This window comes from Leuciscus leuciscus, assembly GCF_965113295.1.
Source record: "Leuciscus leuciscus genome assembly, chromosome: 5".
In the NCBI taxonomy this organism is placed as follows: Eukaryota; Metazoa; Chordata; class Actinopteri; order Cypriniformes; family Leuciscidae; genus Leuciscus; species Leuciscus leuciscus.
In genome coordinates, this window is record NC_138729.1 from 7,256,957 (window position 1) to 7,282,188 (window position 25,232).

Genomic DNA, 25,232 nt, shown 5'->3' on the forward strand with positions numbered 1-25,232 from the left:
TGATTTCTGAAGGATCATGTGACATTTTTTGACATATTTTGAATAAATGGCATTTTAAAATACTTTACAATAGAAAACGGTTATTTAAAATTGTAATAATATTTACTGTCTTTTTGATCAAACAAATACAGCCTGGCTGAGCAGAAGAGACTTCTCTCAAAAACAAATCTCAATTATTCCAAACTTTTAACTGATAATGTTTTTTTTTTGTTTTTTTTTACGCTTCAAACATTAAGAATAATGTCAATATGATGGTGTCGATGTGAAGTTCTTCTACGGCTTATTGCTGGCCTAACAAGTGAAAGCACTTTACTAGATTAAAATGACAAGCCACTCCCTCTCACTCCAAATACATTTGAGATGGTTTTAAAAGAGAAACATTATGCTTTATTGACAGCTTTGTTTGGACACTGAGGACCCAAGAGCAAAGTTAGTCAACCTTTATTGAATTATAAAGTCAAATAAATGAGAGATTTTGAGGCCCGTGATGGAATGTCCCACATGGCTTACATAATGGTGTTAGCCATGTGGGACATTCCATTCTATCTAGATGACGAGTGTAGATGCTAAAAAAAAAAAAGCTTATTCTTATGCACATTAAAAAAAACCCCATTATAATAGCTTCAAAATAGCTAAATATTTTTCCATGTTGCTTGTAGTGTAAGCCAATCGCATGGCAGCAAATCAATCCATTTAGGCATGTACTCATGGTCAAGACAATCTGCTGAAGTTCAAACCGAGCATCAGAATGGGGAAGAAATGTGATTTAAGTGACTTTGAACGTGGCATGGTTGTTGGTGCCAGACAGGCTGGTCTGAATATTTCAGAAACTGCTGATCTACTGGGATTTTAACTCACAGTCTTTACCTCTAATTTGGCGTAAACAACATGAAAGCATGAATCCATCCTACACATCCTGAAAGCATGGGCCCAAATCTCAGCTTTGGGATGTGGTGGAATAGGAGATTTGCATTATGGATGTGCAGCTGACAAATCTGCAGCAACTGTGTGATGCTATCAGGTCAATATGGACCAAAATCTCTGAGGAATGTTTTCAGCACCTTGTTAAATCAATGCCACGAATAACTAGGGCAGTTCTGAAGGCAAAAGAGGGTCTGATCCGGCACTAGCTAGGTGTACCTAATAAAGTGGCCGGTGAGTGTGTTACCTTACTTTAACATGTTAACTTCTAAAAGGGTTTTGTCTCTGATTCCTGCTTCAGGTTCCAGCTCACAGTGGAGGTGTTTGATTACATGGACACAGAGCTTCGATTAGCAGAAGCTGGTGAGTGTTCAGATTATGGTGTTGTCCCAAAAAAAAGGTTTTATCATTGACTTTGCAAATGTGGTTATAAAACTTTCTGCCAAACCAAAATCAACCTTATTATAGAAGTATAAGAAGTTAATGTTGGATATTGTAGTCTCCTACTTTTAGTTTGTCATGGAGGTTACTGTCTTTTGAGTTTGACATGCATGAAAAAACCTGCATAATCTGGTACAAGGTTATTTTACTCTGTATTGTTTATATTCATAGTGCTCCGCCAGCTCAACATGTCCATTGCTATCTCCACACTGACGTCAAGCCAGTGTAAACTAGCACCGCTCATCCAAGTCATCCAGGACTGCAGTCACCTGTACCACTACACCGTCAAACTGCTCTTCAAACTGCACGCCTGTAAGAGCTCGAGTGCTGCTGTGGCTCCATCATGCCTCCAACACTAATTCTACTGATAAAACTTAAAGCTGATTGACAAAGAAAATAGTTGTAATTAGTAAAATCATAATTAAGCTTCTTAAAAGCTTACCAATGGGGCAGTTAAGTCATGTTGGCATTTCTACTTTGTCTTTTTATACATTCATAGAACCAATTTATTATCTTAGTTTTCAAAATTACCAAATGTAATTTGTAAATCAAAACCAGCTAATAATACTCACAATGTGACTTTAACATTAATGCATTTCTAATAAATGCTGAAACTGCACCCTATTTGCACTTCTGGAGCTGGTTGTTGATACTGGTTGTTATGTTGACAGGTTTACCAGCTGACACACTCCAGGGACACCGCGAACGCTTCCATGAACAGTTCCAGAGGTACATTTAATCATTTTCATACTAGATATATGATTATATGATTCAACGAAAATGTTTGGGCTTTTAAGTGTACATTTATATAAACATAGCAGTGAGGGGGCATATTTCCATGTCTTTAATCACTGTGTTTTTAGGAAATGGGAAAGTAAATGTTACATGTGGCTAAAATCATTCAATTCATGGTTGATTTAAACAGCTGTCACTTCAAGTTAACCCAAAAATGTTATTTCTGTGATCATTTACTCACCTTCATGTTGTTTTGAGCCTGTATGATTTTCCTTCTATGTATAAAATGCTTATTCCCAAGTATTCTGAAGCCAAACTATAGCATTGTGTAAGAAACAGACAGGAATTTATGGTTTCATTCACAGTAAATAGAAATCCGCCTTAGCTCTCCTTTTTATGCTTTTAATGAAAGTAGCAGTTTCTGAATTTTTGGAACAAATCATTCTTTTGAGTCTTCTTTCTTTTTTTTTTTTACAATATTTTATTGGTCAATTATGAAGGCAAGGTATGAACAGTAATTGGGATTTTACCATTACAAAAACAAGAACCAATCAATCATCAATCAATCCATCAATAAATAAAACACACACACATACATATTCATAAATACATATATTATACAGTACATACATGCACATAAAAAACACCTTACACCTCCAGGTACGGATACAGCAATAGCATCTTAAATTGTTTACATATTCTCTTTATCTATAATTATTTTTTATTTTTATTTTTATTTTTTTTGTATTCTAAAAAGTGATAAAACCAATTACAAAGATATTTTTGAACAGAAGATTATCAGTGAATAATGATTTAAATTTCTCATACAAAGAATGGCTTCAGAATATTTATGTAGCATACAAGTTGTATTTATGATCATATTATAGTCCTTTTTTAAATTACTTTTTGAAGCAATATCCGCTATCCATACTGTCCACGCCACTGCTCCTCTTAATGGATGGGCTTCTTTTGTAATTTTCTCTGGCTCAATCAGACAGTGGTGGGCAGAGGTGGGTGGAATGAGAAAATGATCACTACAGTTTTTGCTGTTTAAACCAAATCAACGCAACAAATTATGAAAATGACTGTATCTACTTGTAACACATTTTCCTTGATAGAGTAATAGATTTATATTTACATATTACCTCAAGGATTTTTAAAGAATCCCATGGAGATTGTCTATTCTTATGTACAGTTTATATGATTATTAATTGTCATTATGATGATGATTATATTTTTTAGCCTCCAAACATTCCTCAATAAAGCACGAGATATGCTATACTTCAAAAGGCTCATCCAAATACCTAGACTGCCTGATGTAAGTAAACTATCTTTGAATTCCGTTCAACTTATTGAAACATAATGCTGATGAGGAATAAGGATATATTTGTAAGTGTGATACATATGTTTCTTATTAAGTATTTTCCTTTCTTTTTTTATCGAAGTCTCCACCAAACTTTCTCCGGGCCTCTGCTCTGGCTGAGCATGTTAAACCCATGGTTGTCATCCCAGATGAAGAGGAGCTTGAGGAGCCTGAAGAGGATGAACCCGAGCCTCTGATAGATGTTAGCGAAGTACAGCCTGTCATGGCATCTCAGCCAACGGTACTTAATGAGCATGATCATATAGATAGGGTGATAAATAAAACAGTAATTGTGTTGGCACATAGACCTTTTTGTGGATTGTCAAATGTTGGAGCTTTATAGAAAATTTAGCATGATCCATTCTTGAATTTCTCGGCTCCGATTTATTTAGCTTCTTAAATGTCTCCTGTTTTGTTTTTTAAGAGTGATATATTTGACCAGGCCTTTGGACCGCCTAATAATGGATTTGATGATAGGTAGGTTATTCTTGATAATCATACCATAATAATTAGTTTTTATAGGGAATTATGAAAGAGACATTTATGAAAATGTCAGAACGATAATATTTTAAAGACACTCTGTATGTCTACAAGTATGTCCCTGTACTGTACTCTGTACTTCTTCTGTAACACAGAGACCTCCAAATCGAACACCTGAAACGAGAAATTGAATTGCTGCAAGCTGAGCTTGAGAAGATCAAAGGAGAGGTGAGACACTGTCCGTATTATTTTCAAGCATTTAAAACTTTGAAATTGGAATACAGTTTTTGAGATGAAACAAGACTCCAGACTAACATCTGAGAACAGTGGCACCTAGACTTGCCACGATATCAGAATTTCAAACCGGTATGGTACCATGTATAAATGACCCCTGCGGTGTGGTTCAAAGGAGTAGCGCTGTTTCGTTCTGCTTTTGGAGTGTGTGCCATTTGATGTTTCTCATATACAACAGATATGACAGTCCTTATCAGTTGAGCAACTTGATAGTGGCACCAGCAGGAAAAAAGGTCGCAAAATGTGACCATTTAGTCACAGTTTAGAGCCCTGTAAAACGATACTGGCTGTTTTCTTCTTCATGCTTCAGCCAAACAGCATGTCCACTCAGCTAAATATATATCGGTTCAGATTTTGTTTACATTTGTATTGGAAAAATTCTCATATTCCAACTAAAAATTCCAGCTAATTTTGTCAGCAACAACTAGACGGGATTCTCAACTCTGGCCCTCGAGGTCCACTTTCCTACAGAGATAAGCTCCAACCTTGATCAAACTCATCTTCCTATAACTTTCTAGTAATCCTAAAGACCTTGATCGGCTTGTTCAGGTGTGTTTGATTAGGGTTGGAGCAAAAACCCTGCAGGAAAGTGGACCTCGAGGGTCAGAGTTGAGAACCTCTGAACTAGACCAAGAATTGCTATGCCTGCTACTTTTCCGATTTCAGCAATCCTATAAGATCATTACAAATCACACTATATGACATGGATCTAATAAACTTGGGTACGACATGTATGTAGACTGTACGATGATGACACCTATTGAATCGTAGACTAAGATGCAAGTGGTAAACAAACAGAGCAAGATGAATCGCACTTTGTCAATTGTGGTTTTTATGTGCGTTAAAAAATGAGGAAAAAGTGTAAAAGGAGAATATGGACTAGAGGAAAGTGGCCAACTTGGCATTTCACTTTTACAAATGAAGCTTGAGTGTACAATGTGTACCGGGCATTGCTCAGACTGAATGTTTCTAAACACCATCCTAAACCAATTAAGTAACAATTTAATACAATGATATATCTATGTGATTTGTTTGCAACTTTTGCATCCTTTTTGAAGCTTGAAAGCGAGTCACTGTTCACAGCCATTGAATTGGGAAACGTTACTGGAAAATTCATCAACATTTCTCCTTTTGTGCATTGGAATATGTGCTATAATCTCAACATTATGTTTTTTTTCTGTCCCTTTCGCCCGTATTCTACTCTTCCACCTCTCACCTGTGTTCAGGCTCAACGCTATATCACACAGCTCAAGTCGCAGATCAACATTCTTGAGGCAGAACTGGAGGAGCAGCGCGTGCAGAAGCAGCGCACCCTGGTGGAGAATGAGCAGCTACGCATGGAGCTAGAGACCGTCCGCCGCCGCAACACTGAACATGAGAGCGTACAGAGCAACTTTTTTGAGGCAGAAAGTGAGTTTGTGCAAGCATGAAAATAGATATTCTTAAACGAAAATATGGCAGCTCATGCTGATGACTTTCTCACTCATAGAAAAATCCCAAGCAACAGAGTTGCGTTATAATAAACTGAAGGAAAAGCATGCTGAACTGGTTGCCAACCATGCTGAACTCCTACGAAAGGTATGACAAAGAATACAGTTTACCTATATGTGTGTATATGCGATCACTTTATTATTTACTTACCTTAGTTTGCATTTGTTTCTAATAACTTGATATTCTGTTTTCTGGAAATCTGAAAAAATCAACTGGTATATGCCTTTATTACATAGAATTTTTGTACATTTGCGTATGTCCATGTTTAAAGGATATGCATTTGTTAATGTGTCCTTTATCTTTTATAGAGTGCGGACACAGTAAAGATGTTATCAGCCACACACCAGACTCAAGAGGAAATTGAACGAACTAAGCAACAGTTATCCTTTGAGGTAGATAGAGTCAGACAAGAATCAGACATGAAGGTAAGTGTGCACACAAGTCTTCCTTCCCTTGAACTGTAAAATCACCCAAGGACTGATTGTAAGACGTCATCTTGTTGCTTTAGATTGAAGAACAAAAGTTTGAAATGGATAAGCTGAAAAGGGAGCTTGATGCGAAGAATGCAGAGATCCAAAAAGTCAAGATTTCATTGCAGAGCTCTGAGATGGTAAAGTATCTAGTATTAAAATAACTTTCAGAATGCCTGTCCTTAGCTCATTGGCTTGCACCATCAGCCAATGAATTACTGTTATAAAGGCTTCAGACAGTTGACAGGTTTACTGAATGAGTGTCATTTACTGAATGAGTGTCTGAGGTTACTGAATGTGTAAATATAGTCAATATTTTTTATTTTCTGTGTTTCGTTCAGTCAGGAGAACAGATGAACAGCTCCATGGCTGCACTTCTGGCAGAAAAGGAAAGGCTAACACAGTCTATGAGCAAGAAAGATGCCGAGCTGTCCTCCCTGAAGAAGGAAGCTCATCTGAAAGAGTCTTCTCTACAGCAGGAGCGAGACAAGACCATCAAGGAGCTGGGAGAACTACAAGGCAAACTCAAAGAGAAGGTAGGGTTATGAGTTATGCTAATGAAGAAGACTTGTGGCAAATTCACAGCATTTTTATTTTTTTATTTTTTGCAAGTCATTGTATAGAGCACAACATGGACACTATTGACCGCCCACTCAGAACACCTTAGCAACCCAGAACACCATTGAAACCATTTTGCAACCCAAGCAACTGCATCTATTTATCTACCTATTGTAACGCGTGTTATAGGCTAACTTCACAGTTCTTACCCAGCGCTGTTACATGGGTTCTTGGTTTTGTTCTGGTGATCACAACACTTGTTTTATTGAACATTTGGAGGCGAGCATCATGAATTGGCCACAGCTGATTAAAGAGTGTGTCTCATCTCTCTCTCTCTATCACAACTGCCGCCAGACTTTTCTCTCCTGCAATCTAAATCGTGGGGTGCTGTTCTCGTGATATTATCCCCCAAATCCTATATACAGTTGTAGAACATTATTTTATAACCTTAAATTTCACTCCTCACGCTATCTATTAGAGGTAGAAAAAAATTTATGTAATCCGGACGTAATCCCTACATTCGCCATGTTGGCATTATCATGTGACCTACCAGAATCAAATGTGTCGCTTCACCACCATTCACAAATCCTCTCCCATGGCCTCATGGGATAGTAAAGTGTCCTTCGTATGCTCACTTCAGAATCTCAGCGGAAGAAGTAGGTCATCATCCGGGTACTTTTCCTTCATTAGTACTGTGAATTCGGACATACCTCTTTTGTCACATTCTGTTTTTTGCCTACTATATAGTAGGGAAGTATGCGATTTCAGATGCAGCCACAGCCTCAGAATGGCGGCCATGTTTCTCAAGACACACTACTAACCAGAGGTGTGGACTCGAGTCATGTGACTTGGACTCGAGTCAGACTCGAGTCATGAATTTGATGACTTCAGACTCGACTCGACTCGACAAAATGTACAAAGACTTGCAACTCGACTTGGACTTTAACATCAATGACTTGTGACTTCACTTGGACTTGCGCCTTTTGACTCGAGAAGACTTGCTACTTCCCATGAAAACTGGGGAAAAAAATGTTCACACGGCCGCGCCGCTCTCAGTTTATCTGCATCTGTGAAAAAATGTGCACCACCTGTATGCATGCAGAGAGCACGCGCGCTGCCTGCACGACATCCAATCACTGTAGTCCCACGTTGTTTTGATTCGACAGCATCTAAGCAGGCACATTGCAAGACAACCAATGAAGCGCAACAAGCAACAACGCGCCAGTTGGCAAAATTATACCGAAGATAGTTTCGTTTGGCTATAAAAATTACGAGGTAGTCGAAAGTACCACCTGAAGTTGCACAAAGAAAGGTAAGGGTTGAACGAATGCTAAGCACCTTATCGGATGTACTGTAACTTACTAGCTGCTACATATTTACCATAGCTGCCAACTCTCACGCATTCACTCACACGCTCTCACGTCACGCCACACATCCATTTTCTCACGCACAGAAAAATCGCGAAGCAAAGATGACACGGAGACCGACAGACTAGACAGAGCAGGTTACTTATGATATCTAAAAAATCTCTGCTCTCAGATTCTGTCACTTTTATTACGAAATTCAGACAATAAATACCGTTGTGGCGCTTGTAAATGTGACGTGACAGATCCCTAGCGGCACGTGAACCGATCATGTCTAGCTGATAGTAAATAACGTTAAACAAGAATGAACACTTTTGAAAGATACAGTACAACTTGCCGAAATGTATATTCCTCATACATAATATCGACCAATTAATCAAAGGGGTCAATAAAACAGCTGGAGAAAAATTATGGCACATAACATTTACCTCAGGAAAGCCATTTAATGACCATAATATAGGCTATAGCACGTTAGTTGGCTAGAAAAAAAAAAGAGCTATAGAGAGTATTTTGCTAAATATGTGTACAATATTGCATGTTTATTATATTTTTACTTATATCATTAAATAAAGTTGTTATTATAATAAATAAAAAAACCGCATTATATTTAATTTGTGTTATTTTTAACCTTAAATAATACTGCCAGCTAATAGGGATCTCTGTATGTTTACAGCATTAGGTGAGTTTTTTTTAATTTTTTTTTTTTTTATTAATGCCTATCTTGTGTTGACTACCTAGTAATATTTATCCAAATGAGTCAATATTAAATCAAATCACAATAATTGAATTGAACTGAAATAATAAAAAAGCGTAGCTTACCGGAAATTGAACCATATAAACATTGTAACATGTTGTCACTAAACCTAATAAAATTCAGTCTAGTTACTAAAATGTTTTGACAATCACAATACACTTATTGTGATGCAAAAATTACATCACAATTATTAATAATTGCATCACAATTGCACCCCCCCCCCCCCCCCCCCCCCTTCCAGCAGAAGAAATAAATTCATGTGAAATATTTTGTGAAAATTACATTTTCTGTTTTTTACTGTATTTGATTAATGTCATTGTATAAAAAGAGGTTTAAATAAATACAAATCTTACAGACATACATGATTTGTATACATTTTATTTCTGTGGTAAGAGGACTTGAAATGACTCGAAACTAAAATGGTAGGACTTTGGACTCGACTTGAGACTTGTTGGCTTTGACTTTTGACTCGACTCGGGACTTGCCTCATCTTTGACTCGACTTGACTTGGGACTCGAGGGCAAAGACTTGAGACTTACTTGTGACTTGCATAACAATGACTTTGTCCCACCTCTGCTACTAACACTGCATGCAAATTTTCGAGACAATCGGACCAAAAGTTCTTTAGTTAGAGACAACTTAATGTTTTGTTGTATTATAATGCCACCAAATGACACATTCCAAGTTTCGTAACAATACATCAGTGCTTTTGTAAATAATAGGATTGTACTGCAATATTCAAAATGGCCTGCTCACAAAATGGTTGTCCTGGGAAAATTGTGTATCGATCATTTTGGTACAGTATGATGCACTGAATCTATCGAGACCAGTCTCATGATTTTTGGTCAAACTATTTGGAAGTTACAACTAAGCAACAAATGTAATCATTTATAGCAATGTATCCCTTTGGTTTGGCACGGACACATGTACTGATGCAGCCAACGCCACTACGTGAATGTGGTATTTTCTCCACATTCGTTTTGCTGTATTAAATTTAACAATTAATTTAAATGAATATCCAATATTAAAATTCCTGACCCCTATTTTGGGGGCACTAGCTTTATACACATATACCAGCACTGTGCTAAAGTAACTTTTGCGCTATGTGTCTGTAGTCGAGTCATGAGGAGCAGCTGCAGCAGAAGTTGTTGGAAGAGCAGTTTACACTTCTGCAGGCGACAGTCACTGAGGCTGAGAACATCATTCAGGACGCTGTCGCTACACTGGACGACCCCCTGCACATCAGCTGTTCCAGCTCCCCAGGTACTGCCACTCATCCCAACAAAACTTTTGATCTAACGAGTATTTACATTTTTTATGAGCTGGATGATCTGCATGATTTTAATAAAACAATCCTCAAATTGACTGTCACTAGATTACCTCATTACCCGAGCTGAGGCCACGCTGGGCTCCATTGATAATGTGAAGACGGGCCACTCTGAGTATGTGAAGAGTATGAGGGGTATGTTCTGTCTCTCACTCCCTCACCATTTGTGTATATGTTTGCATATTCTTTACTCATGCTTGAATGTTAATGTTTACTGTTTTTGGTTCAGATGCTGGGGGTCTGGTTAGGGCTCTTACTAAGTTTTCTCATCTTGCTGCTGACACAATAACCAATGGAAGTGCAACGGCACACATGGCCCCCACTGACGACGCTGACCGTAAGAGCACACACTTATAAAGCTTAAACACTTACATAAGCACAACCCCACAGCTGTGTTAACAGGGATTATGATTTTGTTTATGTGCAATTTACTGTTTTGTTATGTGAAGACGAATTATGTTTTTGGACGAATCTCACAAAACCTGTCAAAAACATGTTCTGGTGACATTTCACTCCAAAATCAAATTCATAATTAATATATTAGAGAAAATAATGCCATTAGGCATATCCTCCCAAACTCATTACTGTACTGAAATAATTATGTAAATCTCATTTATTGAAATGTGAAAAATGTACTATTTAAATTGTACTAATTGAATTAATAATTTTATTAGGGCTTGCTGATGCAATCATATATCAAGGTATCATAAGTCATAATTGATATCAAGGTTTCAGTATTGTCAATATTTTAATTGGTTGATATGTTAATTCATATAATTTCCCTTTTGGCATTTGCTGCCAATATGGATTTAATTAAGTTATTGTACGGTATTGAGATGTATTGAATCATTCCATATGTCATGGGGTGTATGATGTTGTAAGGTAGTTTGCCTTTTTGCCTTATTTTATTTATTGGTAAGTATTGTAGACTTAAAAGTAGAGTTGAGAGAGGTGGAGTTGGACAGGAGATAAAAGAGGTTGGTCTCAAAACTGGGTTCCGATGAGCCAACAGCTCTTAGGTACTAGTGGGGTGAAATGTGATCCTAGGCATATTTTCATGAGATTTGCTCTTGTAGAATTGCCTACGATGTAACTTTGTGTCAGCTTATGTGTGTATGCGTGTTTATTTATAGGTTTGACAGATCACTGTAAGAGTTGTGCCACCCAGAGCCTGCAGTATCTTAGGAAACTCAAGTCAAAATCAACTGTAAAGGGGGCCGATCCCACCTCGATTCAAGCTGCGGTGCAGAAGATTCTTAGAATAGCACAGGTGAGGAGTTGCAAAGCACACACACTCTACTCCAAAACAGAGTGAGCTGCTTTGCTGTCTATATCGGCAGCTACTTTCAGCATCATTCTTACTGAAATAAAACACTCTACATAGGCAGCAGTTTTCTTGAAGCTGTCATGACATGAGAAATCAAATTTGCCTTGATCTTTTGACATATAAGAGTTCTTTGTACAATTAAAACATCCTATATGTTTCACAGCTTAAAACCTCCTCATTATAAATTAAGCAATTATTTAATCAAGCTCCAAAAACATCTCGTTTGGATATTGTGGGATTTGTGACATCACACGGCCAAATACATTTGCATATGACTTCCTCCAGAGCAAGACATCAATGAATAGCTTTACATCATCGTACCATAGGCCTTGCTCAGTGCCCACTGGCATTCAGTCTCTTAACAGCTGATATTTACCTACAGTGGGTGTGAGCGTCGCATTGCGTCAAACGCAAATAGAACTCATTATAATCACTGACGCTGTCTACACTGGATACAGTATACAGATGCGGGTTCAGTTTCTGACATACTCCACACGCTTGAGTCTGCCGACAAGAGTTCAAATGTAAGAATGAAAGAACTTTCGCTTTGATGTGTCTAGTTTAAACAGCTCATTTGCATCTCTGTACAGACTTCAGAAGGATATTTTAATGGCGTCCCGGATCGCATCAGAGGATTATATATTTGTTCGTAGCATTTAGTTTTGGCACAGTGTAATGGAGAGTTCGCTAAGAAAATGTTGTTGAAAAATGAATCAGCCAACTGTATTGGATCTGACTGTAGCTGCATCAAAAATCTTAAGTAAATGATTTCATAATGCTTTTAAAAGCATGACTGTAAATGACAATTTTTGAAATTCGACGATATCACAGATTTTGTTTTTGTTTTTGACCTGAGGGAGGGGTTCTAGCAGACCAATCACAACGCTTAAGATCTGCGTAGAATTGACGACGTGTTATTACATGTTTATGAGAGGTGCATGTCAGGCTACGCCATAGGCTACGGATGCTACACAGCCTATGACGTAGCTACGGCGTAGGTTTGACACAGAAGTATAAATCAGCCTTAATGGTTAGAGATTCAGACTGGTAACCTAAAGGTTTCGGGCTAGATTCTCAATACCGGCAGGAAACGGCTGAGGTGCTCTTGAGCAAGGTACCTAACCCCCAATCGCTCCCCGGGTGCCAAAGCAAAATGGCTGCCCACTGCTCCAGGTGTGTGCACTAACTTGGATGGGTTAATGCAGAGGACAAATTCCGAGTATGGGTTACCATAGATTACCATGGCCTTCACATTTCACTTATATACTTATTTATACTTATACACTATCTTTATTAACATTATAAATGAACCTCAAGGGACATATTAAAATATTTTTAAAAATTCATGTCATGATCCCTTTAAGAGTCACACAGTTGTGTCATATCACACAAATAGTGCAGCACATCCAAAGTGAGCAATACAGAAAGTTAGCAATACAGTACTCTAATGAACACTAAAAACAGCACACACAAATATTGGGTAAATTTGTTTTCATTATTTCATTTCATAGATATACTCTATGAATACGCTCTATTTATAATTCACATTCAACATACAAGCTTGTTGCTGTGCATTGTGTATTAATTGATTAAATATAATTCTTCCTTCTGTTCATTTATTGAAACAATTCCTTAATTATTTTTACACTGATTTTTAGTTATTAGATTAATCATTTTTCTACCTCACATTAATGACTGCGTTGTTAATGACATATATTATCTACGGTCTGAAGGCTGACAAATATTGAGATCATTTGTTTTAGCTATACCACCCAACTCAATACACAGTACTTTATGATACATATTTAAATGCTCACACAATTAATATCTCAATCATTGTTTTACTCCAACTTTTCTCTGCTTGTTTCACTCTCTGTTTTTTCTTGTCCCTCTATATCTTGTATTATTTATTTCCTTTTCCTTTTTCAGGATCTGAGGCCAAAAGGAATAGATGTTGGTAAGGACGAGCTGGGCGACATGGTGGATAAAGAAATGGCTGCTACCTCTGCTGCTATTGAGGAGGCTGTTAGGAGAATAGATGTGAGTAAAAACGGTACAGAGTCATTTATTAGTCACAGAAACACTCTGCTATCTTAAGCATCTGCTGTAAAACATTCCTGACATATAATAACTTCTTATTACAGCTTAGTGTCCAGCTAGGAACCACAGACGTGTTTACAGCCCTGTTATGAATAATAGCTTTATGAAGTGTTATGTTAGTATTTGTGTTGATACTGGGTCACAGGGGAGCATATTTTGTTCGTATTCACATTAATTTTAAGATTTCGTTATTGAGGCATTAAGGTTATTATATATTATATATTTTGCTTTTGTTTTGATCTTGATTTTAATTGTTTGGCTGTCTAGGAAATGATGAGTCAGACCAGGAAGGACACAACAGGAGTCAAACTGGAGGTCAATGAAAGGTCTGTGATTTGTATGCCTGTAACCAGTTGATTTGTTGAGACCTATAAAGTGTCACTCGTTTAATATACAGCATGCTTGCATGTTTCAATTTATATGCATTTTCTCTTTTCATATTTTTCTCTCAGGATCCTAAATAGCTGCACTGGCCTTATGAAGGTAAGACTAGAACTTATGGAATTATAGATGCTGGAACCGCTATATATTGGAACTGGAAAATTGTAATTCTATTTACTTCAGTAGATATGTTTCCATCCACCTATTTTTATGCAAATGTGGGGGTATCTAGCAACATTTAGCAACTTTCAAGTAGGCTTTATCTACTTTCCATTGAAAGTTGACAACTTTGCACAGTGGCTCCGCGATTGTAGCAACTTACATTTTTAGTCCAGGTATTTTCCCAGGAAGTGACGATTTTGTTTTCTTAAAACATAAGGGATGGAAACTATGCTTGTTATTTTGTGTGCAAATATTTTAGGCGATATTCCAATTTTGCGCATAAGTGAAATTTGCGACTTTGATTGGAAACATAGCTAGTGATTAAGGTGTCCTTGTTACTGTGTAATTACACAAATTAGTACTGAGTGATATTAATTAACCACATGTACTTACTATAGGGTTAGTGTTTGTAAATATGCATAATTGAATGTTATTACAATAGTAAGTACATGTTACATGTATAACAAGGACACTGTTAAATAAAGTTACTGTGTATCATTTATATATTATTCAAATGTTAATATCCTGCAGGCAATTCGTCTTCTGGTGTTGGCATCCACAGACCTGCAAAAGGAGATTGTGGAGAGTGGAAAGGTAAAGTGTTACAATTAGTATTAATATTATTATCCTTGTCATTATTATTTTATACTTAAGTTATCCTTGGTGGCCTTAATTGTACTTTAAAGTTAGTTTCAGTCTGTATTATCAAATGGAAAGTTTTAAATCCTAAAAATATTATGTCTGTTTCTGATATTATGTATTTTGTGCACATTTAATTTCTAAAGAGAAATCCTCAAAGTTTCAATAGAATTGATTTGCATGTGATTGTTGTGTGTGTGTGTTACCTGAGAGATCCCTCAACATGCATTCTTTCTAGGGCGCAGCTTCGGTGAAAGAGTTTTATGCTCGTAACTCTCGCTGGACAGAGGGTCTTATTTCTGCCTCCAAAGCTGTGGGATGGGGCGCAACACAGATGGTGTATGTATTTTTGCTACATGTCCGAGAGTTATAATACATCTTATGATACAATTATTTTTTTATGAAAACTGTTTTGTTAACAAATGTGTGCTTTCCCTTTCCAACAGTGATTCTGCTGATAAAGTGGTGTTGCACACTGGGAAGTATGAGGAGTTGATCGTCTGCTCTCACGAGATCGCTGCTAGCACTGCACAGCTTGTTGCCGCCTCCAAGGTGACACTTTTATATCATATATATATAAGGAAGCAAATCGAAAGCGATCAGAAAATTTTTTATGATGCAATCATTTTCTAATGTATTAAACGGTCTATATTAATATATTAATCACATTGTTTTTCACAGTCCTAATGTTTGGGTTTATATGTTAATTTTAGTTTTTTGGGGGGAAAGGCATAAATATGCAGCTTTTTTGTTGCTTGCGACAATACTGTCTGTTGCACCGCCTATTACCTGATGGACAAATTTGACATGGCTCCTCAGAATTACATCATATACATGTGCATTACGTTCTGTGAATAATGGATATTTTATTCAGTAGTAATAGCCTTCAGAGTTAACCAGGCTATACCCATTACTAAATGTCCAGGAGAAAGCATGCTGGATCCAACTAGTACTTATTGACCAATTCATTTTAAAGAATCTTCCTACACTGCTTTTGTTGAAATTTGACACACATCCAATAACTACAGAAATACATGACAACAGTGGTTCTTGAAGCAAAGTTATTTAGGTTGAAAGGACCCATCGTGTGCTGAATTAATTGTTGAGCGCTGCAATAAAATCATTTATAAACTATAAAAAACTGTGAAAATAAATAGCTGTAACTTTTGAAAGGAAAAGCAATAGCCATTCAAGTAAAAGTGGCCATGCCCACTACTTTTACTCTCACTACGTTGGTACACAGCCTAATCTAGTCACCCATATTGAATGCACATTTATAGCATTATATTTTGTGTTATATTACCCTGGCTTTAAATTAAACACCGCCGTCGGTGTATGAATGAGTGAGTGAATGGGTGAATGTGAGGCAATATTGTAAAGCGCTTTGGTGGCCATTGGGTCTGTGAAAGCGCTATATAAATGCAGTCCATTTACCATTTACCATTTAAACACACACGTCACGCATAGACAAAAAGTAAACACTGCTGCAATAGGGTGCAGTTGCAGAGGGAGAGACTAAACTGTTCACTTTCTCCAGACTGTCATAGTCCATCTCTCTTTTTTGCTCTTGTGCACAGTCATGGAAATGCAATATTTGATTAATTTTTTTTTTTTTTTTGCTGTTTTGCAAAAGAGAAAAATATCTATTATAATTATTTGCTTTTATATGCCTCAAAAGACGTTTATCCTGCATTTCAAACCCATAAATGTAAAAAGGGTCCATAATGGTTTATACTGTGTTGTCTTGTCTCGACCATTTAGTTGCAGTCTACTATTGTTTGTCATAATTTGTAATATTTGCTTTGTTTTATCATCTGTGCTCTATCATCTACAGGTGAAAGCTGACCGTGGCAGTAAGAGGCTCGGTGTTCTCCAGCAGGCCTCGCGTCATGTGAATGAGATGGCCGCTGGAGTGGTGGCGTCCACCAAGACCGGGCTGGACCAGATCGAGGATAAGGGTAAGTGGGATGTTATAGGGGCTTTTGTGTCATGGTTGCTTATGTTTCTCTTTAATAAACAAAATATATAGTTATGCTATGACACATTTATTCAAAAATATGTTTTTCTTTTTCTTCTCATGTGCATATTAAGACACCATGGACTTCTCTGGCATGTCTCTAATTAAGCTCAAAAAAGAAGAAATGGAGGCACAGGTTTGTTCATTTTTGGTCACATGCTTAATGAAATTGAAAGGATGTTGTTTATTTGCATGTATGACTTGACAAATACTTTTTTCTGTAAGGTATTAGTGTTGGGGAACAAAGATTATCGGATCTTTTGGAAGGTTAAGATATCAAAAACTGGGAGTTCTTATTTAGACTGTAGAATGAGTGGAGACCTGGTTCGACAGGGGCGGATGAGATCTAAGCTAAAGCCTCTGTACTCTTTCCCCTCTAACCACCACACACTTCCTTCATTTTCCTTCGATTTATGAAAGTCTTGATGGTTTCTTCTTGAAATCAGAGAGTTGCTCAAGAGAGTAGTGGTGGAGTTGTGTCGGGGTCTTCCGGAGCTGAGCGAAGAATGACGAACTTCAACAATGTTATGTTGACTTGATGGTTGTTGTCTGGAAGTCTTACTCAAGATCTGAGTCAGATAGTGGTCTTGAACTTCCACAGAAGTCACACTATTAAAAGTAGATTTACCAATACAAAGGTGTAATTTTGTACAGAGAAAAGTTTCCTAACTTATTCACATAATCAGAGTAAGCTGGCAGATTCTGTGCTGTTAAACTCTGATTACTGTAAAAGAAGAAGTATAATGCAAGTTATATGGTACACATCAACATCCAGGAAAGTAAGAGATATTTTTTTTAAATGAGACATGTTACATTAATTAGTCAAGCAGTTTATTCAGAAGGTACTATAGCCTTCTGAAGCACAGTTTTAGGTTTCAATTCTTTATTTGGCTTATAATACAATATATACTAGTATATGAAAACAAATTGAAGCATTTAAACGGATATCTGCAAAATATTTTTAAGAAATGTGAATTCTTTGCACTGTCATCTAAAGTTCTCTGAAATAAACAAGGTATTTTAAATTTGCACACCCATCATCCATTATTTCCACCACTTAATCAAGCCACTCTTTTGATGACATGACGTTTTTAATGACATTTTTTACCCACACCCTAACCGATCTGACCCGTTTAGCATAAAGACAGTGATCCGAAATGCACGGCATTAAAGTAAATCTTCTAATGCATCACCATATCTGATGTTCCAGCGTGGCACGTCACAAGCCTGTAATAAGGATTGTATCTCGAGTCGTGCGTACGGTCTGCTCAGCAGGGGATGATGGTAATAGTCAGACAAGTAGAGGTTTGCTCTGGGAGATCAGTCCACACACAGTGTTAATCCAGGGATGAAGCGAGATCAAGGTCAGTAACATGCAGAGTTTGTTAGGAGGAAGCAGTGATGAAGCAAATAAAAATGGGGCAATCTCACACTTGGTAAGAGTAGTACACAAGATCAAAGCCAGACGTGATAAACCGAAGAGTGATGGAAGCATAACTGGGCAAAGAGATGGCATGAGCTCTGGACACATGTAGTCACAAGAATGAACAGACCGTGAGCCCAACAGGGAAATGGAGAGCAAAACATTGACACAGAAGAGCTGCACAGCAAGTCTAGATTTAGAGCAAGTAATAGAGCAAGCCTCTTTGTAGGGAGATCAAAAACAACAACAAGCTTACACACTCTAGTTCTGACACCGCAGCTACACAAGGTGAAAAGCACAGGACCCTAGTACTAAGCCTTGTGGCACTACTTTTGATTGACGTGACGCTTCATTTACTGAAACACAGTGATAGCAGTCGGTCAGATACATAAGATTTAAACCAAGCTAATGCCATGCTTTGTCAAGCCAAAGTCCGTAAAGTGGCTAGATGAGTGCAGATTTCCTTGATGTGTTGACGTAATTTCAATTGAAACATAATAATATAAAATGCCATGGTCACAGGGTCGATTCCCTGATGTGATTCAGTATACACCACTAAGCTGACCTCCAGCTGCTTCAGGTATTCAGTGTCAGTTTAGCAGTCGTGTGCGGTTTATCGTAATGTGCTGCACTGATCTGCAATGCTATGCCTGGCCACGGTGCGCTGGTTAATCAATGCTGGTGTCCTAGCAATCATGCTATTCTATATTTTGAAACAAATTGAATGCAAATGAAAGGCTCAAAATCAAATAGAGAGAAATGGTGTTTGAATTAAAGGCCATTTTCACCAGCTGCCAATGTTTTAAAGGGATGGAAAAGCGCTTGAATTCCACTCTTAAAAATCTGTTCAAGACCTCAGTAGTTTGGTGTATTAATGAATGCTAGTGATAAGTTTCTGAATTCAAGCAGTACTTCTGTGGGTAAACTCGATATGATGCATTTAATATAACCTTGCCTTTTATTTCCTCTCCCAGGTGAAGGTTCTAGAGCTTGAGACCATGTTGGAAAATGAGCGCCTGCGTTTGGGTGAGCTAAGGAAGAAGCACTATGTGATAGCTGGCGTCCCTCTAGAGGAACTGGCTCAGGACAACGGCCTGGTCGCCTCTCCAAACGTGACCGCTGGCCCGCCATCCCCCAAACCCTCAAAACCCACTCTAATGAAGAAACCAGTTCTTGCACAAAAACCCAACATCCCACCCAAAACCACGGTAACACTCTTTTGTAAATGTTACACGCAATTTCATCTGTTAGGTGATTGACTTTGAGGGGTTTTCATATGTTGCAAGGAGTCTTTTATAGATATAAGTGAATACGAATAGTCATTTTTGGTCACACTTTGGATTAGGGTCCAATTCTCTCTATTAACTACGACTTTTGCCCCAATAAACTCCTAATTACTGCTTATTAATAGTTAGTAATGTAAGGGGATTTACAGTCAAAGACCCAGAACCAGATATGATGAATGAAGAACCGGAGTCAGAATTATAATAAATTAAAGAAAAGTTTTACTGAAGATAGTTTGCAGTTTCATCAGGCAGAAGTCAGCTTCAAGACTCACACAGGAGTCCATAGGCCGCTTACAGTTACAAAGATCACAGCAGTTATACCCTACACCACACACACACACACACACACACATCAGTTATACCCTTCACCAAGGTCTAAGCTACGTCCTTGCTTCAGGTTGAATGCTTCTGATTGGCTAAGAAATAGATAAACAGTAATTTTCCACACATGTACAGATAGACTGAAGCCTATCTCCATCGGTTTGGTTATGCGGCTGACACTCGGACCCTGAAGTTAGGCACGTCGTGACCTTCCAGGTCTCAGATTTGGGTTGCCGGGCGTCAACATGTCCAGAACAACAACTCAGTCAATCTCCAATAATGCCAGTGGTTCCTTAACCTTTAACCAAGAAGACTAACACACACACCGACACACAGCTTTTCCAAGGTTGGGTTTGGCCAGGCTTTAACTATAAACAGGAGAGTCTTCTTAAAACATCAAGATAATGCGTTCTTTCTCTCAAGGAGAACTACACTTCAGTCTAACTGGAAATAAGGCTTTAACAAAGAAATGGTACCTTAAACTATAGACTTCAATGGCCATAGTTGTCAGGGTACTCTAGAATAACAGATGTATGTATTAACACATATTGAAGACCTTTCTCAACAAAACAAGTCCATATTTCATTTCTGGAAGCCGGGCTAAATGAGCAAGCACTGTTACTGCATTCAGATCAAATACAGACATTAAAGAATTCATGAAAAGGACATTTCAGTAATCACACTGGTAACTTCTATAACAAAGTAAAATCTCATAAGCCTAGAGAAGTCATTCAACTCATTTGATATTTAGAAGGAAAAATATTGATTAAGCAACTAATGATGTAGCAACTAATAGTTGCAATACTACTGAGAGCCAGGGCAGACGCTAGTAGTAACACACAAACACAACTTTGTTACTCCGAAGTTAAATTAGAAACAGACAGATGTTGGACACCTAAGGTTTACTCAGGAACTTTTCCCTTTAGAGGTAGCAGTTTTTGTTTAGTTTTTTTAAACAGTCATCGGACTGTTGGTTTATAGAAAATGTTGGATCGAATCTCCACACCAGGAATATTGAAACCATTCTCTTTACCAGATCCCGTCTCTTTTGTGTGGTATCTAAAACAGTTTTGTCTAATATTCAAAACAGAAAGTCTTGTCTAATGCCCATTTCTGGCACCAAAACTGTATTGACTAAGGTTTTAATCTAATGGGTCATTTCTGGTTAAAAGTTATTGTGTACGTTAGTCATCAAAGGAAACTAGTTAACAGGCTTGTGATTAGTTTTTATCACACATCATCAACTAAAGCTTTCTGTCCATTTCTTACAGCTGAGGTGAGCACATCTGGATGAAGATATTTGAAGACTCAAATTGACATGCACACAAAACCTTTACTAAATTTCACTTTCTTTTCCCATGTGTGGTCATTCAAACGGTTTACCATTTACATGTGAGACCTTTGCCTTCTTTCCATTTGAGAGTGCCTTAGAGGCTACAGATTATTTTTATCTTAGATATGGAGCTATATAGTACTGGGTGTTCATCATTTGCATACAGTTTCAAACCATTTAGTTTTTAAATTATAGACATTGTTTTATTTACAATACACATAGTATGTAATATGGCAAGTAGTGAAAAACGTCTGGCTTAAAGGGATAGTTTACCCCAAATAATACTAATTCCAACATTTGTGCAACACTACAAAAACATGCCTATACATACAGATCACAGCTTTTATTCCTTTTCACTCAAATTATTGATTCATAATTTAATTTAACTTATTTCAATATTTCAACTTTTTTGTTCATACAATGTTGGTTTGGATCTCATTGACTTTCATTGTACAGTATTGGCAACAACAACAAAAAACACTACGATCTATTTTTCGTGTGTGTGTGTGTGTGTGTGTGTGTGTGTGTGTGTGTGTGTGTGTGTGTGTGTGTGTGTGTGTGTGTGTGTGTGTGTGTGTGTGTGTGTGTGTGTGTGTGTGTGTGTGTGTGTGTGTGTGTGTGTGTGTGTGTGTGTGTGTGTGTGTGTGTGTGTGTGTGTGTGTGTGTGTGTGTGTGTGTGTGTGTGTGTGTGTGTGTGTGTGTGTGTGTGTGTGTGTGTGTGTGTGTGTGTGTGTGTGTGTGTGTGTGTGTGTGTGTGTGTGTGTGTGTGTGTGTGTGTGTGTGTGTGTGTGTGTGTGTTCCACAGAAGAAATGCAAACAGGTTTGGAATGAGTAAATAATCATGTTGATGTGAACTATCCCTTTAAGGACAGACAGAACGGTATCGCAATGGATTTGTAATGTGTCTGCATTCACAGACATTATTTTGTGTGTGATTCTTATATAATGTATTTAAAATATATTTAAAACATACTTCATTTTATGAAATACATAAGGGTATTAACATGGTGGAAAATAATTCTGCAATGTTGTGCATATATCTACCAAGTACTGTATAACTGGGATTTTGTGTTTTAAAATAGGGTCTTACAAAAATGTATTTTGCTTTTCCACTGTGTCTTAATAAAATGTGTCTGTCTTTACACATCAACATCTATATATATATTAACATATTTTAGTCATGTTTGACTGTCCCTTGTGATAAATGTAAAACGAACAATAAATATTTGAAGGAAAACATTTTTGGGGAAATTTACTTATTTGTCATATGCAATTCAATTTTGGGCAATGATTATAAAAATATGAATGGCATGTTATGTACTATGATATATGTAGTATGATTCATCATTTCTTCGAGGATGTGGTGCCAGGGCTGGAACTAACCTGCTTTCTGCTGAGAAAAAAAAAAAAATCTTGTGACTGTCCCCACAAGGAGAGTAAATGACCTGAAATCAGCCACTGTCTCTGCGATAACTTAAAATAATACACATACGGGAACACTTTACAATACGGTTTGTTAACATTAGTTGATACTTAGTTGACATGGACTAAGGATGAAAAATACTTCCAAACATTTAATAATCTTAGTTAATATTAATTTAAACATTTACTAATACATTATAAAAATCAAAAAATGTTAATATTATTTAATTGACCTGAGCCATGAACTAACAATGGACGATTAATTTTTATTAACTAACGTTAAATATGAAAAAAATTGTGTAACAAATATTGCTCATTATTCGTTAATGCTTGAACTACTTGTAGATGTTTTATTGGAAATAAGGATTTTATGATGCTAAAATGTTAGATATTAGTGAAATTTCACAATTCTCCAAAAAGTTCTCAAGGAATTATTAAAGACAAGTACATAATCAGTAATAACATAAGAACAGAGAACGTGTGTGCATTTAACCACTTAGATCTTTTTTTTTTCTTTTTTTTTTATGAATAAAAATAAAGTAAAAAAATAATAATAATAAAGGCAGAAAAGTAAGAGGTCTATAAAAATCAATTCAGGACAAAATTTTATTAAAAAATTAATTGTGGGCTATTTGTTTAGTTTTATCAGGTAATATATTCATTTTTAATTTATCTTATTATTACATATCATTTATTTTATTTAAATTGCATATCAAAAGAGGTATCTTTATCACTAATCAGCAATGAAAAATATTGACTGGAGTAAAGTGTGACATCTCACCTTGGTCTCAGAATAGTTCTCAAACGAGTTGTACTGTCATGTCGCCTTTGACCGCTAGATGGCAGTTTAACACAAACTCCTTTAGTGTTTGCGAGAGAGAGAGATCATAAAAACAAACACATAAAATGATTTTGAATAATTTTCAAACATACCACATGTGTTTTATAGCCATGCTGTTTGTAAACAAAATTCATGGAAACAAAACTACTTTATCATATACAGATTTGCCATCAGCCTTTACAGACCTTACAGGCTAATTTATCATTTTATTTCGTTTTACCAGCTGGAAGCTCTTGAATCCGTCTATGTCTATTGTTTACGCCCTGACCTTGGACAAATTAATAACCAGCTTGAACTAGTTAGAAATCACTTAATATGTTCCTTTACACAGCTACTGCAGATTTCAGTGGATTTTCAAGCAGAGCAAGGAATAATACAGATGTGGTCTTTCAAAAGCATACAGCACACACACACACACACACACTGCAAACAAGGAGCCGTGAAATATGCTTTGATTAAAGGCTATTGGATCTTGTTTATTAGTTCATCATCAAAATATGTTTGATCATCTCAATCAAAGTCTAGAGGGGATACTGACAGGCCCCATTTACTGATACTATAAATACATGAGCCACACACACTCTCTCTTTCTTTTTTGCCTTTCTATCTCACTGTCACACACTTTTACATGTCTCCAAGGCAAACTTTTTTTGACTTGTCCCTTGAATTTCTTTTGAGAGAAAAAAAGATAAATGGATGCGAATGTGGAGTGAGTTTATATTTGTCCGACTGTAATCTGCTGGCATATTTTTGCCATAAAAGAGACATAAACTGAACAAATTTCACAGACATTTGACGAACTGAAATGGAATAATGAGTCCCTGAACAGAGCATCTTATCTTCATGGACGGCAGCAGATTTGTCAGTTCTTGCTGTGAGATGTTACTCCACTCTTCCACCAACACACATCTGAAGCTGTCCTCCCTGTCTCTTACATTACGGACATTGCAGTTCTGTTTCATTCTTACTGACCGCCAGAGGCAGTGTAAACACTATGGATAATCGCTGCGCCAGCTAAGATAGGTCGAGTAAATATACCAACAAAGTCACGTGCGTGACGTATGCTGAGCCCTGGAGGATTATAGGCTACAGTAGCTCAGCAATCTACCTCTTTCGCTTTCTCGCCTCTTTGAGATAGGTTCTATTCATTGTATTGGATTGGATATTTTCGCGCTGTCAAGTGCAGCTTATTGAGCAGCGAGATTCGTCCTCACAAGCTGTGACAGCGCGCATCTACAAGATTTTGGATTACCTTACAACACTTGGTGAGTTATATCACTTTATCGGTAACACTTTGTGCCTCTCGGTGCAATCCGGTGGCGCGTGTTTACTGCACCTATATTAACGGTCTCCCGTTGATCTAACGTAACGTTTTCTCTGAGTGTTTTTTTCTTTCCTCGAATGCATTTTACCTTTATGGTTCCTCGGTTCTATCCGCCGACCATTTAAACACCGAGGGTGTTAGCGAGTAATGATGGCTAACGGCTCGATCGCCACTGGTTTCCCAATGGCTTGTAAGCTGTGCCCTAATCATCTTCTCCCTGACGACGGTCATGACATCTGCCCGTCGTGTTTGGGCGTTCAACATCTGCGAGAGGCTCTCACGGACCCGTGCATGCACTGTAGCCTTTTGCCTATGTCGGAACGACAGCTCCGTCTTGCCGAGTTAGACCCTAATTCAACGGTGAAACTTGGGCAGGTAGATGTAGCCCCTTCGCGCACTCGAAAACGCCGTGCCTCGGCGGCAGCTGGTGCTCCCCTCCCATCTAAAAAGGCCAAATC

At 37.4% G+C, this 25,232-nt stretch overlaps 1 protein-coding gene across 1 annotated transcript in view; it reads left to right on the forward strand.

Moving 5' to 3' along the window:
* The window catches only part of hip1rb (huntingtin interacting protein 1 related b), a 39,045-nt gene extending 17,363 nt beyond the window's left edge, over positions 1 to 21,682 (forward strand). Inside the window, exons 7-32 of the mRNA XM_082170926.1 lie at positions 1,223 to 1,284; positions 1,534 to 1,674; positions 2,034 to 2,091; positions 3,340 to 3,415; positions 3,543 to 3,701; positions 3,885 to 3,937; positions 4,096 to 4,168; positions 5,461 to 5,644; positions 5,724 to 5,812; positions 6,034 to 6,150; positions 6,234 to 6,335; positions 6,537 to 6,731; positions 9,987 to 10,134; positions 10,247 to 10,333; positions 10,428 to 10,535; positions 11,332 to 11,468; positions 13,455 to 13,565; positions 13,893 to 13,951; positions 14,078 to 14,108; positions 14,700 to 14,762; positions 15,046 to 15,146; positions 15,254 to 15,359; positions 16,642 to 16,765; positions 16,899 to 16,960; positions 19,222 to 19,455; positions 21,126 to 21,682. Of these exons, the coding sequence (XP_082027052.1) occupies positions 1,223 to 1,284; positions 1,534 to 1,674; positions 2,034 to 2,091; positions 3,340 to 3,415; positions 3,543 to 3,701; positions 3,885 to 3,937; positions 4,096 to 4,168; positions 5,461 to 5,644; positions 5,724 to 5,812; positions 6,034 to 6,150; positions 6,234 to 6,335; positions 6,537 to 6,731; positions 9,987 to 10,134; positions 10,247 to 10,333; positions 10,428 to 10,535; positions 11,332 to 11,468; positions 13,455 to 13,565; positions 13,893 to 13,951; positions 14,078 to 14,108; positions 14,700 to 14,762; positions 15,046 to 15,146; positions 15,254 to 15,359; positions 16,642 to 16,765; positions 16,899 to 16,960; positions 19,222 to 19,455; positions 21,126 to 21,134 (2,689 nt within the window). The 3' untranslated portion in view covers positions 21,135 to 21,682. The remainder of the gene's footprint in view (positions 1 to 1,222; positions 1,285 to 1,533; positions 1,675 to 2,033; positions 2,092 to 3,339; positions 3,416 to 3,542; positions 3,702 to 3,884; positions 3,938 to 4,095; positions 4,169 to 5,460; positions 5,645 to 5,723; positions 5,813 to 6,033; positions 6,151 to 6,233; positions 6,336 to 6,536; positions 6,732 to 9,986; positions 10,135 to 10,246; positions 10,334 to 10,427; positions 10,536 to 11,331; positions 11,469 to 13,454; positions 13,566 to 13,892; positions 13,952 to 14,077; positions 14,109 to 14,699; positions 14,763 to 15,045; positions 15,147 to 15,253; positions 15,360 to 16,641; positions 16,766 to 16,898; positions 16,961 to 19,221; positions 19,456 to 21,125) is intronic.
* The last annotated feature ends 3,550 nt before the right edge of the window (positions 21,683 to 25,232 follow it).